The 13,142-nt window shown below is 38.4% G+C and overlaps 1 protein-coding gene across 3 annotated transcripts in view; it reads left to right on the top strand.

Annotated features, from left to right (window-relative positions):
* Positions 1 to 13,142, top strand: part of KIF27 (kinesin family member 27) — an 83,310-nt gene that overhangs the window by 42,307 nt on the left and 27,861 nt on the right. For all 3 annotated transcript variants that reach the window (XM_032392930.1, XM_032392928.1, XM_032392929.1), the window contains 2 exons: positions 5,123 to 5,320; positions 12,322 to 12,435. In XM_032392930.1, the coding sequence (XP_032248821.1) occupies positions 5,123 to 5,320; positions 12,322 to 12,435 (312 nt within the window). The remainder of the gene's footprint in view (positions 1 to 5,122; positions 5,321 to 12,321; positions 12,436 to 13,142) is intronic.

The following is a 13,142-nucleotide window of genomic DNA, read 5'->3' as shown; positions in this document are numbered from 1 at the left end:
CCTTCGAATTTGTATTTTTGTAGCCTTTAGGTAAATACGTAGTAGTGCAATTGCTGGGTTATAGAGTAGCTCCATTTTTAACTTTTTGAGGAACCTCCATACTGTTTTCCAGAGTGGCTGTACCAGCTTGCACTCCCACCAACAGTGTAAGAGGGTTCCCCTTTTCCACAACCTCTCCAACATTTGTTGTTTCTTGTCTTGTCAATTTTTGCCATTCTAACTGGTGTAAGGTGGTATCTCCGTGTGGTTTTGATTTGAATTTCCCTGATGATGAGTGATGATGAGCATCTTTTCATGTGTCTATTAGCCATCTGGATGTCTTTCATGGAAAAATGTCTGTTCTTCTACCCATTTCTTAACTGGATTATTTGTTTTTTTGGGTGTTGAGTTTGATAAGTTCTTTATAGATTTTGGATACTAACCCTTTTTTTTTTATACTAACCCTTTATCAGATATGTCATTTGCAAATATCTTCTCCCATCCTTTGCTGTGCAGAAGTTTTTTATTTTGGTGAAGTCCCAATAGTTCATTTTTGCTTTTGTTTCTCTTGCCTCTGGTGATGTGTCTAGTAAGAAGTTGCTGTGGCTGAGATCAAAGAGGTTACTGTTAGTGTTCTCCTCCAGGATTATGATGGTTTCCTGTCTCACATTTAGGTCTTTCATCCATTTTGAATTTATTTTTTTAATTGTTTTTTTTTTTTTAAGGTTTTATTTATTTGAGAGAGAGAGAGAATGAGAGAGAGAGATCATGAGAAGGGGGAGGGTCAGAGGGAGAAGCAGACTCCCCGCTGAGCAGGAAGCCTGACGTTTGACTCGATCCCAGGACTCCAGGATCGTGACCTGAGCCAAAGGCAGTCGCTTAACCAACTAAGCCACCCAGGCTCCTGTTTTTTGAATTTATTTTTGTGTACGGTGTAAGAAAGTGGTCCAATTTCATTCTTCTGCATGTTGTTGTCCAGTTTTCCCAACACCATTTGTTGAAGAGACTGTCTTTTTGCCATTGGATATTCTTTCCTGCTTTGTCAAAGATTAATTGACTATATAGTTATGGGTCCATCTCTGGGTTCTTTATTCTGTTCCATTGATCTATGTGTCTGTTTTTGTGCCAGTACCATACTGTCTTGATGATGGCAGCTTTGTAAAAGAGCTTGAAGAATCATGATGCCTGTCACTTTGCTTTTCTTTTTCAACATTACTTTGGCTATTTGGGGTCTTTTCTGGTTCCATACAAATTTTAGGACTGTTTGTTCTAGCTCTGTGAAAAATGCTGGTGGTATTTTGATAGGGATTGCATTGAGTGTATAGATTGCTTTGGGTGGTATAGACATTTTAACAATATTTGCTCTTCCAATCCATGAGCATGGAATGTTTTTCCATTTCTTTGTGTCTTCTTCAATTTCTTTCATAAGTGTTGTATAGTTTTCAGAGTACAGATCTTTTACCTCTTTGGTTAGGTTTATTCCTAGGTATCTAATGTTTTTGGTGGAATTATAAATTGGATCTATTCCTTGATTTCTCTTTCTTCTTCTTCATTATTGGTGTATAGAAATGCAACAGATTTCTGTACATTGATTTTATATCCTGCAGCTTTGATGAATTCATGTTTCAGTTCTAGAAATTTTTTGGTGGAATCTTTCGAGTTTCCTACATAGAGTATCATGTCATCTGTGAAGAGTGAAGGTTTGACTTCTTCCTCACCAATTTGGATGCCTTTTATTTCTTTTTGTTTTCTGATAGCTGAGGCTAGGACTTCCAGTACTATGTTGAACAACAGTGGTGAGAGTAGACATTTCTCTCGTGTTCCTGACCTCAGGAGAAAAGCTCTCAGCTTTTCCCCATTGAGGATGATATTAGCTGTGGGACTTTTGTGTATGGCCTTTATGATGTTGAGGTATGTTCTTTCTATGCCTACTTTCTTGAGGGTTTTTATCAGGAAAGGATGCTGTATTTTGGCACATGCTTTTTCTGCATCTATTGAGAAGATTCTATGGTTCTTATCCTTTCTTTTATTAATGTGGTGTATCACACTGATTGATTGATTTGCAGATAATGAACCACCCCTGCAGCCCAGGAATAAATTCCACTTGATCATGATGAATAATTCTTTTAATGTACTGTTGGATTCAATTTGCTAGTATCTTGTTGAGAATTTTTGCATCCATGTTCATCAGGGATATTGCTCTGTAATTCTTTTTAGTGGGATCTCTGTCTGGTTTTGGGATCAAGGCAATGCTGGCCTTATAGAATGAGTTTGGAAATTTTCCTTCCATTTCTATTTTTTGGAACAGTTTTAGAAGAATAGGTATTATTTCTTCTTTAAATGTTTGGTAGAATTCCCCTGGGAAGCCATCTGGCCCTGGACTCTTGTTTGTTGGGAGATTTTTGATTCCTGATTCAAATTCCTTGCTGGTTATGGGTCTGTTCAAGTTTTCTATTTCTTCCTGTTTCAGTTTTGGTAGTTTATACGTTTCTAGGAATTTCTTTCTTTCATATTGCCCAATTTGTTGACATATAAGTCTTCATAATATTCTCTTTTAATTGTTTATATTTCTGTGGTGTTGGTTGTGATCTCTCCTTCTTTCATTTGTGATTTTATTTATTTGGGTCCTTTCTCTTTTCTTCTTGATAAGTCTGGCTAGGGGTTTATCAACTTTGTTAATTCTTTCAAAGAACCAGCTCCTAGTTTCGCTGATCTACTGTTTTTTTTTTTTTTTTAATTTCTATATCATTTATTTCTGCTCTAATCTTTATTATTTCCCTTCTTCTGCTGGTTTTAGGCTTTATTTGCTGTTCTTTTTCCAGTTCCTTAGGTGTAAGGTTAGGTTGTGTATTTGAGACTTTTCTTGCTTTGAGGAAGGCCTGAATTAGCAAAGGTTATTTTATATGTTCTATATTTCACGCAGATACAATGATTGAATTAAAAGATTAAATGAAAGGTTATTAATAGGGTTTGAGAATTATCATGGTCTTTTGCTTTCCATGTTTCTTGTTGCATATCCTTTTCTGCTAAGGAGATTGATAAGGAAAGGAAAGAAGACACAGAACATAATTAAGCTCAAAAGAAACATCCACACAGCAGGTGACTGACACAGGATTCCCATGTAGTTTTAGAAATGTCTGTGCTTTTGACCTATTCAGGCACACCCAACGGGGATGGGGATGGTGGCGGGGCAGGGGAGGAGGATGGTAGTTACCAGTTAAGTGTCTACATACCAGATGTTTCATATGTGTTATTTAATCCTTTAGAGAGTATTTTTACTGTGTTTTACAAATGAGAAAACTAAGATTTAGAAAGGTTAAGTAACTCAGAGTCGCATAGTTGAGGTGACAATAACAGTTTTCAGTACTCTAACATCTCATGCCATTTTACAGTATTGAAATACTAATGTTTTTATTGGTATAATGAATTTGTTTTAAAGTTTTGAAAGCTTAAATTCTTTTATTTAAAAAATCTAAAATCTGTATTCTTTACATCTGCATATATACAGAGAGTTACATAATGCATTAGTACTTTACTGCTGCCAGTAACGTGCACTCTTGAGCATGTGTGGAATAAGTGCAAAAGACAATGGCAGCCTATCTCACTTTTAAATAAGATTATCAGTACTTCTACTGAGATTTTCAGTATTATGTGGAAAGACACTAAAATGCCAGTATTATCATTTTTGCTCCAGTATTGCAGTTACTATCAAAAGTAAGTGGCAAAGCTAGTGTCCAAATCTAGGAATGGGAAACTGCAGAGTCCTGTGGCCTCCAGGCTGGTGGTGCTCAGTCATTGTCTGCAGATTGTTCGTTATGCGTCTGTGACGAGAGAAAGGCCCATGGGAGCACAGCTGCCTTCATCGGAAAGGTCCTGATGCAACAGTGTCAGCAGAACCCAGTAGGATGTCAGTGGTACAGGCTGACGACAGTCTGCGGCCAGTACTGGTCCGGGGCCACACTCTAGTCTGCTCTAAGGGCCAGCGCCTCTGTGAATGCCTAGGTTAATGAAAACAAGATGTGTTTCTGCCAACAATTTATTGCCAAGATAAGGGAGATAATTGTAGTCTGCATAATTTACAAATGGCCACCTTTTTTATGTCACATAAGAGGTACTCAGTGCAATGCTAAAGCACATAGTACAGGTTTGTTTGTTTGTTTATTTATTTATTCATTCATTCATTCATTCATTTATTTATTTTTATTTATTTGACAGAGAAACACAGAGAGAGAGGGAACACAAGCAGGGAGAGTGGGAGAGGGAGAAGCAGGCTTCCTGCTGAGCAGGGAGCCCGATGCGGGGCTTGATCCCAGGACCCTGGGACCATGACCTGGGCCAAAGGCAGACGCTTAACGACTGAGCCACCCAGGCGCCCCATATAGTACAGGTTTAATATATGTTTGTTTGATCAGGATTAAATTGGAACCTGATATTTTCTATTAGTAGTATAAACTCTTTGCAAATGTTCACAAATTTTTTATGCTACTCATCGATAATTTTAGCAAGATGAGGAGAAGCTTTAAGATAATTAAAATGATAATGATAACGGTGGTCACTGTAAGGAAACTGGTATCAGTTCTGATCATCTTAACTTAGGGATTAATTATTTAGGCTATAGCTGGATGTAAAAGAGGAACACAGTGGACTACTTTGCAATCACATAGAACAAATTTCTGTGAAAAGATCTCTAAGATGAGTAAAAAAAAGTGAGTGAAAAATAGTCTATTTAGAATATATATGAAGTTATTTGCATGCGTGTTAATTATTTCTGGAAGAATAATTAAGAAATTGGTAATTTGGTGTTAGGAAGCAGACAGTAGATTTGGGGTCTGAGATAAGTCTTATAAAATGGAAGTACAGTTTTGTATTTTATTTTTTATCATTTTTAAAAACACTCAGTAAAAAAGCAAAGATACTAGTTTTGTTCTGTTTGGCTGTTAGTATCAGGGAGTCTCATCATTCATGATATCTGGTGAAAATTATGATGGCCCAATTGTCAAAGTAGACCTGTAGAAAGCAATTATGAACCTGCCAAAAATCTAGGCAAAATGCCTACCTTTGCCATAGAATGAATAGTTTAAATTTAGTCGAGATTTGTTGGAGATGCAGTTTTTCATTTTGAAATATTCCATATGATCCACAGGTCTTACAGAAGAAGCAACAGAATAGTAAGAAATTGGCATCACTGTCAATCCAAAATGAGAAACGTGCTAATGAACTAGAGCAGAATGTAGATCACATGAAATATCAAAAAGTACAGCTGCAAAAAAGACTTCACGAAGAAAATGAAAAAAGGAAGCAACTGGATGCAGAGATCAAGCGGGATCAACAAAAAATCAAAGTAATACTGTCCTACTTTCCTGCTAAGCCTAATAGGAAATGTTAAATGGCTCAGGGCTGATGAAGCCAAGGTCTCGATTCACTTGGCTTCTGAGGTATCTCCCCTCGGCCTGTCCTCAGCTGCTGTCCTCATTCGCTTAAAGCTTTGTTCATCTACATAGTAAAACCTATTTATTGAATTCTGAGTACTGTCTTGAAGGCTTTGACTTCATGAAAGAAGGTACAGTGAAGACGGTTTCTCTAACTAGGACCTTAACTTTACCTGAGGCTGTCAAAAACATATAAAGCTGACTTTTGAAAAAATATCTAACATTTGATAGGATTTCCCATTTCCAAAGTGCTTCAACATACGTGTGGCAGCATGGGAAAAAGCACAAGGTAAAATGGTACCATTTCGTTCATAATGAGCAGAAGGATGATGAGACCAATCTGGCCAGCAGCTGTGTAGAACGGATTGGTCTGGGGAAGAACTGATGCTGTCCACCTGGGCCCCGGGGCCAGGCTAGCGTGGGTTCAGATCCCAGCTTTCTCAGGTCCTGGCTGGCTCGTTGACTGAGAAAATCACTTACCCTCTCTGAGTCTGTTTATTCTCCTCGAAAATGGCCTTAATCACACTTACCTCACAGGGCTCTTTTGAAAAGAGGAGGGCGATAGCCATCACAAACACTTACCTGGCACTAGGTACCAGGCTCTTTTCTATTGAAATGTTAAGCTGAACCGAAAGCTTGAAACATAATTGATTTCTAGATTTTTAACTTTGGAATATGGTCTATTCTTAGACCTTAAAAAAAAAACCAGAACATAGAATTTAGTGATGGAACAAAGGTTAAATACCATTTAAGCCAAGTTACTGATTCTTCTTTTTAACAGCTATATTGAGGTATTCTTGACATACCATACAATTCACTCACATAAAATATACAGTTCAGTGGGTTTGGGTATATTACATTATTTTTGTAAATTTTGGTAAAATAAACATAAAATGTTCCAGTTTAATCGAGTTTAACTGTACAGTTCCATGGCATTGATTACATTCACAGTGTTGTACAACTGAGACCACTAGCTATTTTCAAAACTTTTTCATCACTCTAAACAGACACTCTGTAACCATTAGGCAGTAATTTCCCGTTTCTCCCTCCCCTCCCCCCGCCACCAGCCCCTGGTAACTTCTGATCTACTTCTGTCTCTCTGAATTTGCCTATTCTAGCTATTTTATAAAAATGGAATCTTACAATATTTATCCTGTGTCTGGCTTATTTCACTTCCTTTAACATTTTCAAGGTTCATCCGTGTTGTAGCATGTATCAGAACTTCATTATTTTTTGTGGCCAAGTAATATTCCATTGGGTGTATATACCACATTTGGTCCATCCATTCATCTGTTGGTAGACACTCCAGTTGCTTCCACCTTTTGGCTACCATAAATAATACTGTGGTAAAAATTGGCCTACAGGTTAACTGTTCAAATCCTAGGAGTGGAATTGCTGGGTCATATAATTCTGTTTCATTTCTTCAGGAATTACCAACTGTTTTCAATAGAGAACAGCACCATTTTACATTCCCCCCAACAATGTATGAGGGTTTTAATTTCTCCATATTTTTGCCAACACACGTTATTTTCTCTTTCTTTTTGATTACAGTCATCCAAGTGTGTGTGAAGTGGTATCTCATGGTGGTTTTGATTTCCATTTCCCTAATGACTAATGATGTTGAGCATCTTTTCATGTGCTTATTGGCCATTTCAATATCTTCTGTGGAGAAATGTCTGTTCAAGTTCTTTGTCTACTTTTTAAATGGATTATCTTTTTATTGTTAAATCGTAGGAGTTCTTTATGTAATCTAGACATTAAACTCTCTCACATACATGACTTCCATATATTTTTCCCATTCTGTAGGTTGTCTTTAAACTTTTTTTTAGGGGAGTTATTATGAGCAGAATGAGAGGGAGAGAGAATCTTTTTTTTTTTTTTTAAAGATTTATTTATTTTAGAGAGAGAGAGTGAGCATGTGAGTGGGGGGAGGGGTAGGAGGGGAGGGATAGAGAAAATCTTCAAGCAGACTCCCCACTCAGCCTAGAGCCTGATGTGGGGCTCGATCTCACGACCCTGATATCATGACCTGAGCCAAAGCCATGAGTTGGACACTTAACCAACTGAGCCACCCAGGTGCCCCAAGAGAATCTTAAGCAGGCTCCACTCCCAGTGTGGAGCCCAACAGAGGGCTCGATCTCACAACCCTGAGATCATGATCTGAGCCAAAATCAAAAGTCAGATGCTTAATCGACTTAGTCACCCAGGCGTCCCTTTAAACTTTCTTGATAATATTCTTTGATGCAGCAAAATTTAAATTTTTATGATTTATCTATTTTTTCTTTTGTTGCCTGTGCTTTTGGTGTCTTTTAAAGATTCATTGTCAAATGTAAAGTCACAAAGATTTACCCCTTTGTTTTCTTCTGAGAGTTTTATGGTTTTAGCTCTTATATTTAGGTTGTTGATTGATTTTGAGTTAATTTTTGCCTATAGTGTGAGGTAGAGGTCCAACTTCATTCTTTTGCATGTGGAAATCTAGTTGTGCCAGTTCCATCTGTTAAAGACATTATTTTTTCCCCATTGAATGGACTTGGTACCCTTGTCAAAGATCAGTTGGCTGTAGCTTTATGGATTTATATCTAAACTCAGTTCTATTCCATTTGTCTGTATGTCTATCCTTATGCTAGCACCACATTGTTTTGCAGTTAGTTTTGAAATTGGAAATAAGTCCTTCAACTTTGTTGTTGTTCTTTTTGAAGATGGTTTTGGTTATTTGAGGTCCCTTGCAATTACATATGAATTAAAGGATCAGCCTTTCCATTTATGCAAAAAAGGCCATTGGAATTTTGATATGGATTGCACTGAATCTGTAGAGTTCTTAGGGTGTATTGACATCATGACAATATTGTCTTCCTACTCCTGAGCATGGGGTAACCTTTATTTAGGTCTTCTTTAATCTCTTTCAGCAATCTTTTCTAATTTTCGGTGCACAGTCTTTTTACCTCCTTGCTTAAATTTATTTCCAGATATTTTATTCTTTTAGATGTTATTGTAAACAGAATTATTTTCTTAATTTTCTTGAGCTACTCATTCTTAATAATGTAATAGTTATTATAGCAGTAGTTAACATTTATCTTCAGTCAGTACTATTCTAAGCGCTTATATGCTTTATCTATTTAATTAATTTTTTTCTCCAGTATTTTCAACTTTTTCTTTTCTCCTAGATTTTCTTTAACATCTTCGATTTTTCCCATCTTAAAATTATCCTCTTTAAACTTAATACTTTTCTCTTTTTCTCTTCTCCCCTTTATAACCAAACTTGTTCATTATAAAGTTGACTGCATCTGTTTCTGTTTCCTGTGCTTCCATTCATTCTCTCATCCTCTCCAGTCTGGCATCTGGCTCCTGGTTTTACTGTCCACTTCAACGCTCTGGAGAAATTCACTAGTGCTCTCTCTGTCACTAAAGTCCTTAAAACCTCAGCTGCATCCAACATAGTTCACCACTCCCTCCATCTTGAAATATTTTCCCCTTGCCCTTTGTTTTTTCTCTGATTGCTTGTTCTCTGTCTTTGCTAACTCATCCTACACTATCAGTCCTTCACATATGAGAATTCCTCAAAGCTCTAGCTTTATGCCTCTTCTGTACTGTCTTAGATACTTCATCTTTTTCCATGGCTACAGTTAAACTCTGACAACTTCCAAATTTAATCCTTAATCCCAGATTTGCCTTCGAGCTCTGGATTCCTGTATCCAACCACTGACATCTTCATGCAGTTGTCTTATAGATGAATTCATGATCTTCCTTACTTCTCTCCCCACAATTCCCTCTCCCTACTCCCTTAGGAGAGAATATATAGTTGTCCATGAGCTTTTCCAGACCTTTCAATCCATTCGGATAGGTAAACTAGCAGTCATCCTCGACTCTGTCTTCTTCCTTATTACCCATGAACCACTAAGTCCTATAGATGATATCTTCTGAATATCTTGGATCTGTTCATTTCTCCTTACTACTGCCAACAACCTAGTCTCCTTGTTATGGTCCTTCCTCCAATGTGAGGATTAGGCCTGCCTCTCAGTCATGTGATCTTTGGGTCTCAGCTTCTCATCTCATAGACCATGGTTTAAACCAACAAAACATGGCACTCTCTAAATCTCCAAACAAGAGTTTTTTTTCTTTTCCCTAAACAGTGCATAATGCATAGTGTGCTGAAATGCAAATCTGCCTGTAACTTAAAACTTTTTACATTTTTATCTAGGACAGTTTTGCTTCTTTTAGCCATATCTCTCATTCTAGGGAAACGACCCTATTTAAAGGGAGAACGAGTATCCAGAAAAAGGAACAGTCTGCCCCAAAGATATATTGAAGTTTCCACTACTTCACGCAAAAATAGAAAACCTGCTCACAGTCCTCTGTTTGGAGCTAACTTTCTAACATTCCTGTTTGTCCATTCTCCATTTGACTAAACCATTTCCAGAGAATACTAGGATTTCTGCATAGGTTCTCCTTAGAGCAGCAGTTCTTAACTGAAGTCTGTGGATAAGCTATAAAGAAAAGGTACGGGAACCCAAAATTGTGGGCCATCATGTGATCTTGAGCTTTTTACTTCTCTAAATACCAGTTTCCCCATCTACAAAATGGGAGTTTTTAATAGTCTCTGTCTCATAAGATTATTGTGAGGATTAAATGGGATAATTAAATAGATGTGAAAAGCCTAGCGTCATAACCAGTGAACAGTTACTTTAATATTATAACAGGGATGATATTACAAGTAAAGGCGATAATGTCTGGAATAACATGTAGCAGAGAGGGTGAGACCTACTGCGGTTACTTTTAAAGCATTTGTGGAGGGAGAGGAATAGCAGACAGTCTGCTCCCAGTAGCTATAAGGTGTCTTTATTTCTGCATCTTGGAGTTGCTGTGACTGTGAGAGGGGCTAAGTTATAACTACGGACCAGAGCCTGGGCAGCATGAAAGAACTAATGGGTCAATATAATGGGGTCAAATTCACTTGTAATACAATGCAGGTGAGCAGAGAAAATGTCTTTATTTAGTCTATAGCAGACCTATGTTCTTTATGACACCACCACCCCTCTTGCCCTGTCCAGCCCATATCATGATAATTGCTGGAAATACAGGAACTAACCATATGCTCAATCTGTTCAGACCTTGTCCTGGTAATTTCACCATTTTCTTTAAGTAATTCCCGGCTCTCTTGAATAAGAATATTCAGTTTCTTTGCCTCTTCCATCTTCCACCCTGTGCTTCTCTCCCTAAGGTTGAGTCCAGTGTATGTCATGGTTGGGTATATAGCTTTTACTACATTGTATGGTGTTATAGGGAAAGGGACCTCCTGAATTTCAGTTGGTCTTTTGGGTGTGACTACTGTCCTTCGTCTACCTTTCTTTGTTGGGCCCTGATGATGAAGCCCAGAGTTGGTATACTGTAGTCCGGTCTCACTTTCAGTTTAGAGCACGGAGGTGCTTTGGTTTCATCTCGTCTCCCAGTGGCATTATAAATCCTCGTGGAGGCTACTAGGTCTTCTATCTAGCTTGCTAGCCCAATGGCCTGTCCTCATCTTCAGTTTTGGGGTCAGTGCCCCACGATAACGGACTCCCATTGGCTGTCAGGATCCACGTCACTTGAGGCCAAGGAGTCTGTAATTAATTGATTGTACTTCCCTGCTCTGTCAGCGAGGCTGGGCAGTCCCATATGGGTGTGGGACCTCTGCACTGCAGTCTGCTTTCTGTCCCTCTGTCCTCAGTGATACCTTATCACCTCATTTCGGGGCCAAAACTCACAAGGCCAGATCTCAGGAAAATTGGGACCCACATCTTTCTTACCATCTCTTTTCTCCTTTCTGCCCTTCCCACGGCTGGAAAATGGTAGAGTTTCCTTCTCCTTTCTTTATATCGGTACTTCTGAAATTACCTGTGGAGAAGGTGCAGTTTTCAGTCTTGTTATTAGTTCATCACAGCCCAATACTTTTGTAAAACATGAACTAGTCATAAAGTGGAATAATAAAATATATAATAAAAGGCCAGGGGTGCCTGGGTGCCTCAGTCGTTAAGCATCTGCCTTCGGCTCAGGTCATGATCCAGGGGTCCTGGGATCGAGCCCCGCATCGGGCTCCCTGCTCGGCGGGAAGCCTGCTTCTCCCTCTCCCACTCCCCCTGCTTGTGTTCCCTCTCTCACTGTGTCTCTCTCTGTCAAATAAATAAATAAAATCTTTAAAAAAAAAAAAAGTCCATCTTTTCATTATTATAACTATTAATATTCAACAGACATAAAATTATTCTGTCCAATTGTTTTAAAGGTTTCTAAACACTTTCAATTTCTATACTTACCCATCACGGACCAGTAAGAGACAGTAATGTGGACCAGCCCACTTTGGTCCATGGCCTCCTTCCTTAGTCCTGCTAAGCATTGGTGGTAGACAGCAGCATCTTCTCTGAACCCCTAGGAGAGCACCTGGGGCCTCTTAAGATGTGGATGGAAATGGAAGGAATTTAGAAGATACTCTTCATAGGACCACGATCTATCTTGAAAGGCTATTCTCATGCAGCAAAATCCTATTTCTGAATGCCAGAAACGGAATAATACTTTTCATATTTCTACTGTCATAAATTCTAATATCCCCATGGCAGATGGGTGCCTTGCGTAGCCCGACTAAAGGTCATGAGCTCAGAAAGGCAGACTAGAAAAGCACATTTGTAATTTTCAGACTCTTATCCCTGTTATGCTGATTTGTAACACTGGCAAACCATGGGGGAAAAAAACCCCTAGTTTTGTTAATAAACCCTGATTTTTGCTTCAGTGAGGGGCTGACATTATTTTTTTGTCAAATAGCCCCAGCCTTCATCTACTTATTTTCTTTCTTTTTGCAAAAATATTTAAGAAAATATTAAATAAATATTTAATGATGGCCAGGTAGTAAAAGCAATAAGGTGTTTTCAATTTCTGTTCTCTGCAGGAACTAAAGTTAAAAACAGAACAGGAAGAAGCTCTGAAACTGAGAGCTGAGGACCTCGATGCATTTAAGATGAAAAAGAGAAAAGGTTCGTTTGGAAGAACAGACCAGCTCCAGGTTTGTCTGTTCTATTCAGTGTTTCCTGCTTTCTCTTTGCTCTGATGATGGTCTAAATAGAGGTAAAAAGTGGTGGACTCTGAATAAAATCTGCAAACACTAGACTTTGCCACTTGAGTACAAATTTTCTAGTATTTCTCCCAAAACGTTTCTCTCATTAAAAAATTACTCTCGCCTCCAGAAATGTGCTGTGTTCTTATTTCAGTAGAAATGGATTTATTTGAATGTTGTAGAATGTAAACATGAAATCCGTTTTCACTAGATTGTTTCCATGGGACTAAACCAGTCTTTATATGGGAATAAAGGCTGGCTTATTCCCATGGAAACAATATATGTCTAAGAATCAGAGCCCCCGCCCCCCCATTCCTACATAACCAAATTATATATGCACCATATAAGATGAATTAAAAAGTTATTGTATTAGTGCCACATTTAAAAAAATGAAATCCAGGGGCACCTGGGTGGCTCAGTCAGTTAAACATCTGACTCATTTCGGCTCAGGTCATGATCTCAGGGTCGTGAGATTGAGCCCCATGTCGGGCTCTGTGCTGAGTGTGGGGCCTACTTGGGATTCGTTCTCTCTCCCCCCCACCCCGTCCCTCCCCTGCTCTCTCTCTCTCTCTCTTTCTCTAAAGAAAGAAAGAAAGAAAGAAAGAAAGAAAAGAAAGAAAGAAAGAAAGAAAGAAAGAAAGAAAGAAAGAAAGAAA

The sequence above is a fragment of the Phoca vitulina genome, unplaced genomic scaffold (assembly GCF_004348235.1).
Source record: "Phoca vitulina isolate PV1807 unplaced genomic scaffold, GSC_HSeal_1.0 scaffold70, whole genome shotgun sequence".
NCBI lineage: Eukaryota > Metazoa > Chordata > Mammalia > Carnivora > Phocidae > Phoca > Phoca vitulina.
The sequence above is the reverse complement of the archived record's forward strand: the minus strand, read 5'-3'. Positions and strand labels throughout refer to the sequence as shown.